The sequence below is a fragment of the Pediculus humanus genome, genomic scaffold (genome assembly GCF_000006295.1).
Source record: "Pediculus humanus corporis 1103172107841 genomic scaffold, whole genome shotgun sequence".
NCBI classification, from domain to species: Eukaryota; Metazoa; Arthropoda; class Insecta; order Psocodea; family Pediculidae; genus Pediculus; species Pediculus humanus.
Window position 1 is genome coordinate 122,725 of NW_002987423.1, and position 5,086 is coordinate 127,810.

General features: G+C 23.1%; 1 protein-coding gene across 1 annotated transcript; it reads left to right on the forward strand.

Moving 5' to 3' along the window:
• Positions 1 to 304: 304 nt before the first annotated feature.
• On the forward strand, positions 305 to 2,328 carry Phum_PHUM376500 (fruitless, putative; the record flags this gene model as incomplete). The annotated part of the gene is made up of 3 exons (XM_002428286.1): positions 305 to 808; positions 908 to 1,108; positions 1,705 to 2,328. 3 exons carry the CDS (start codon positions 305 to 307, stop codon positions 2,326 to 2,328), a joined length of 1,329 nt encoding a protein of 442 aa, XP_002428331.1.
• Positions 2,329 to 5,086: the final 2,758 nt, after the last annotated feature.

Consider the following 5,086-nt stretch of genomic DNA (forward strand, 5'->3'; position numbering starts at 1 on the left):
CATAATCATTAATTAAGTAATATATATATATATCTACCGTGTAGAATGGAGCCATGTCAGATTTTTAATTTTATTATTTGCTTGAAAATATAAAATTAAATAAATTTTAAGTATTCAATAAATATGTAAATTGATTTAGTTGTTAAAATAATATTAATAATAATCCCTTTTGTAATGATTAATTTTTAAAAATAAAAGAAAAGACGAAAGTCGAAAATCATTTTTGATATAATGAGGATATGGACGGTTTATAAGGAATGGTAATTTTTTTATAGCGTTTCGTCAAAAAGTTACAAGGATCAGAATGGGCGATCACTTTTGTTTAAAATGGAACAATCATCAGGAAAACCTCACTGGAATAATGAATAAGTTACTAGATGAACAGAAATTTGTTGATGTTTCTTTAGTTTGTGAAATGAAAACCTTTAAGGCTCATCAAACCGTGTTGTCTGCGTGCAGCCCTTATTTCGAGCAAGTTTTAGAAGAAAATCCTCATCCTCATCCTATAATTATTCTTCGTGATGTAAAAGAAGGGGAAATGTCTGCTTTATTGCAGTACATGTACAGAGGAGAAGTCAGCGTGAGAGATGATGAACTTTCTGGATTTCTTTATACAGCTAAAGCATTAAAAGTTAGAGGATTAAGTGAGAATAAGAAGGAATTAATTCCTCCAAATTCAAAAGAGGATGTTCTTCATAATAACAATTTACTTCTTGAAAGTGAAATTGTAAGCCCTCCCAAACGTTTAAAGACATTAAATCAACTATTAGACCAGGACACTTCAATTAAAAATCAATCCGATTCTCAGGTATGAAATTTAAAATTTAAAAAAAAAAAAAAATTGATTGATTGATTGATTGTTATTTTTCCTTCGATTGTGATATGCATAGTTATATTAATATTACAGCCATCAACAACAACAGTTTCTCCTTTATGCAAGTCAAATCCTAAAATTTCATCTGGGCTCTTAACCCAACATATTTCCTATTCAGAAAATTCATGTGATTCTGCTTACAATGAAAAGTCATTACATTCTCAGCCGATAAAGCAAGAAGTTGAATATATACCTGGTGGAAATGAAGGTCAAAATTCTACATCCCATCAATCGGTAAGATTATTCCTCTCATTTAATGAAATATAAATAAGCAGTGAAAGCGATGAAAAAAAATTTAATGGAAGGAAACATTACTTTTCTACTTATTTTCTAATTTTAAATAACAAAAGAAGTTTAAAACAACCCATTCATACACATAATTATTAGAATTCATAATTAATTAGATTGTCCTTTTTTTTTTAATCATAAAAATTTATAAAAACCTACCTTTAAAGGTTAGAAAATTTAATTATTGTATTGTTTGAATTGAGTAAAAAATGTTTTTTAAATAATATATATATATATATATATATATATTTCAAGGGGAAAAGAAAAACTTTTAATTTAATTACACACTTGAGTTTGCTTGTCTTTTTTTACTAAGTAAAATTTCATTGATTTGTGTGTTACGGTAACGCGACAAAGTTTATTTTTTAAATCCAAAGGGCAATAAAAAAAACAAAAAAGAAATTCTGTTTTACAATAAAATGTTGAAATTATATATTTATATCAATTGTTGAATGTAATGAAATTAAAAATCTGACCTGTACAGTGATTTGTATCAATAGACACAAATGTGGATTTTAATAATTAATTTATTTTGCCAGCAGAGCAATGTTGAGCCGAAACACGATTATTATCGAAAATCAGGAGATTGGAATTTCGATTTCGGAAATGCTGCGGACAACAGAAGTTTTCAAACTCAGAAGGTAGAGTTACCAAAAGTGCCTATACCCATGACTTACAGTTTTTCGTCACAGCTCCAAGGTACATCCATACCTGGATTATATTCTTGCGTGTCAAGGGTTAAACTTAAAAAAGATCAACCGAGCACTTCCACCACCGAATCGAAATCTAAATCCGAACCGTCTGCGGGATCATCATCTTGCAATTTGAATCAGTCCATTTCTGTAATTAGGAGTGCAGAACTTTCAGAATCCACGTCTCAATCAGGAACGATGCAGCGAAAGGGAGGTCGTTTCCGACCCGGATGGATGGAAAATTATTCCTGGCTTCAATACGACGAATGTTTGAATACAATGTATTGTAAAACGTGCCGGAAATGGAGCAGCAGCGTACCGGATATAAGGACCTCATTTGTCGAAGGAAATGGTAATTTCAGGTTGGAAATAGTTAATCACCATCATAAAAGTAAAGCTCATAAGCTGTGCATGGCTAAAGAGGAAGAATCGGTTCCAAAAATTGAATCTGTATTGAGTGAAAATAATAATTAGTACCTGTTGAAATGGCTGTACAATACTATATACATACATACATACATATTTATATATTTTATCTCAATTTTATTTTATTTTTCGTATTACGAATAAAAAAATATTAGGAAAAATGATGAGATATGTATAATTTGATTTTTTTTTTTTTTTTAAGTAATAATTATTATTAAATGGTACATAAATTTTTTTTGTTAACATTACTTATTATTATGTTTAAAATGCTTAAATTTTAGGTAAAACTGTTCACAATCACAATTTAATTATATTTTGAGTAGTAATGCATTAATTATTATTTGGTACGAAACAAAACTATGTAAATAAGTTTTTCACGATTAACTATAAAGTTTCATTATTAACTCATGTTGAAAAGTTGTACAGATATTTATTTTTCGATTAATTAACTTTTCTTTCTTTTTAAATATTGGAAATTTTTCCCTATAAATATATATATATTATTGTGCCATTTTGTAAAGCTTTTTTTTTTCGTTTGGCTGGTCCAATAAATATATATTTTAGTAAATTTATAATAAAATTATTTACTTCACGAATTTTTATATTTTTATCTCGATAGTTAACCGTTGCATTAAATAGAAGTATTTTTCATTTAAAATAAAGAGCGCTGGATAATAATAATAATGATTATAAAATTTTTAGTCATCATATAGATAAATTAAAACATTTTAAAAACATTGTAAAAAAAAAAAAAATTGTATTATACCATTTAATTATTATTATTATTGAAAAATGATGTAAAAATTAATTATTTTTTAATGCACTAATTCAATAGAAGCACATTTAATATTTTTCGGGTTATAAATGGCCGAATAATTTGTAATTTAAATAATTATTAAAAATTGTTTTCATTTATTAATTATATACATATATGTAATGAATAATGAAAATTTATGTGATTTTTTTTTTCTCGCAAATTATTATTATTATTATTTAGCATTGAGATATATTTTTATATATGTATAATAATTTTAAATAAATAACAGTTACCAATAAAATAAAATAAAATATTTATTTTTATAATTTTTAAAAATAATTCGATGAAAAAGGGTGGAAAAATATGACAAAATAAATTTAAATAGACACACACACACACGAGGCAATTATTTATGTAATATTATAATTGTTTTTGACATGCAAAAAAAATTGATTTTTTTTTGTTATTTACATAATTTCACATCGAATTTGTTTAAAAAAAAAATTTTTTTTTTTTAACTATTATTCAGTATTCAGTTGTTTTAGTAATGCTCAGAAATTAATTGTAGTTTTTTTTGATTAAATTTTAAATTAATTTGAGTTAAAAAAAAAAAAAAAAAAAATTCGTTCCTAAAATATTTGTTGTATTCACGTGTTGTTGTACGTATGAATTTTATTTTTATCTTATTATTATTATTATTATTATTATTATTATGTGTATTATATTATATAATTATATATTGATAAAATATTTTGGTGCTCATTTATAAATTTTGTGCTGCTTTTATTTTATTTTATTTTTTTTTTTTGTCATAGAATTTGAAATATATGGATGTGCGTGTGTAGGTATAAGTAGGCATATTTAGAAAATAAATTTCAAGTCTTTTACCTCAAAACTGACCAAAATTTTTTTTTTTTTCGAGTATTTAATTATTATTTTAATTGTTTAGAATAAATACAAATTATTTATAATTGGTACAAAAAGTAGGAATCTTTATTTTATTTTATTTTTTTTTTTCATTAATTAACTAACACTTCACGTTACTTTAAATAATTTTTAGTTTTTAAATAAATTTCTAACATTAAAATTAATTTTCTTATTATTATTATTATTATTATTATTATTATTATGGAAAACAAAAAAATTTGTTTAACTGTGATACAAATGTTTGGGTCAAATATTTATATAAAATTTTGTTATAATAACCATAAATAGTTTTCAATAAGAAAAGAAAAGAAAAAAAAATAGATGGTTACTTTTACTAAATACCTCATACAATATAATGTGTTATATATATATATGTACATAAATACATAAATACATAAATAGGTAGATATATAATTTATATTTAAAATTTTTTGTTTTTCAATGACACACACACAACTTTTTCTTTTCTTTTCTTTTCTTTTCTTTTCTTTTTTTTTTAGTTATATTAAAAAATATATAAATAAATATTGACATATTATGTGTTTATTTGTTTTAAAAAATTTATTTTATTATTAGAAATAAAAAGAAAATTTTAATGTTATTTGTTTTTTTTTTTTTTTTTAATTAAGTTTTTGAAAAATTCATAATAAAAAAATTAAAAAATTCTTAAAAAAAAAAAAAAAAAATTATTTGATTGTAAAATTTATTTAAACGGAAAAACAATTTTTTTTTTTAATACACGACACACACGCACACACACACACACACACACACAATAAACCGAATAAAATAAATAAAAATAATAAAATGATTTAAAATTGTTTCAGGAAGAAAGATTGAATTTTATTCATGTTCACGAACCTGGTGGAACTTCCGTTGTGGAAAATTTTACTCATAATTTTCCAACTCATCATGTTTTCGACAGTAAGTATTATTATTATTTTTTTTATTTTTATTATTAACAAAAAAAAAATTAATTTTATTCACCCCCTTGAATTTAATTATATATTTATATTTTTTGATCGAAAAGGAAGGATTTTATTATTAATAATTAGTGAATGAGTATTTCTACTAAATGTTTTTTTTATAATTTTATTTATTATTTTAAAATGAAAAAATTCC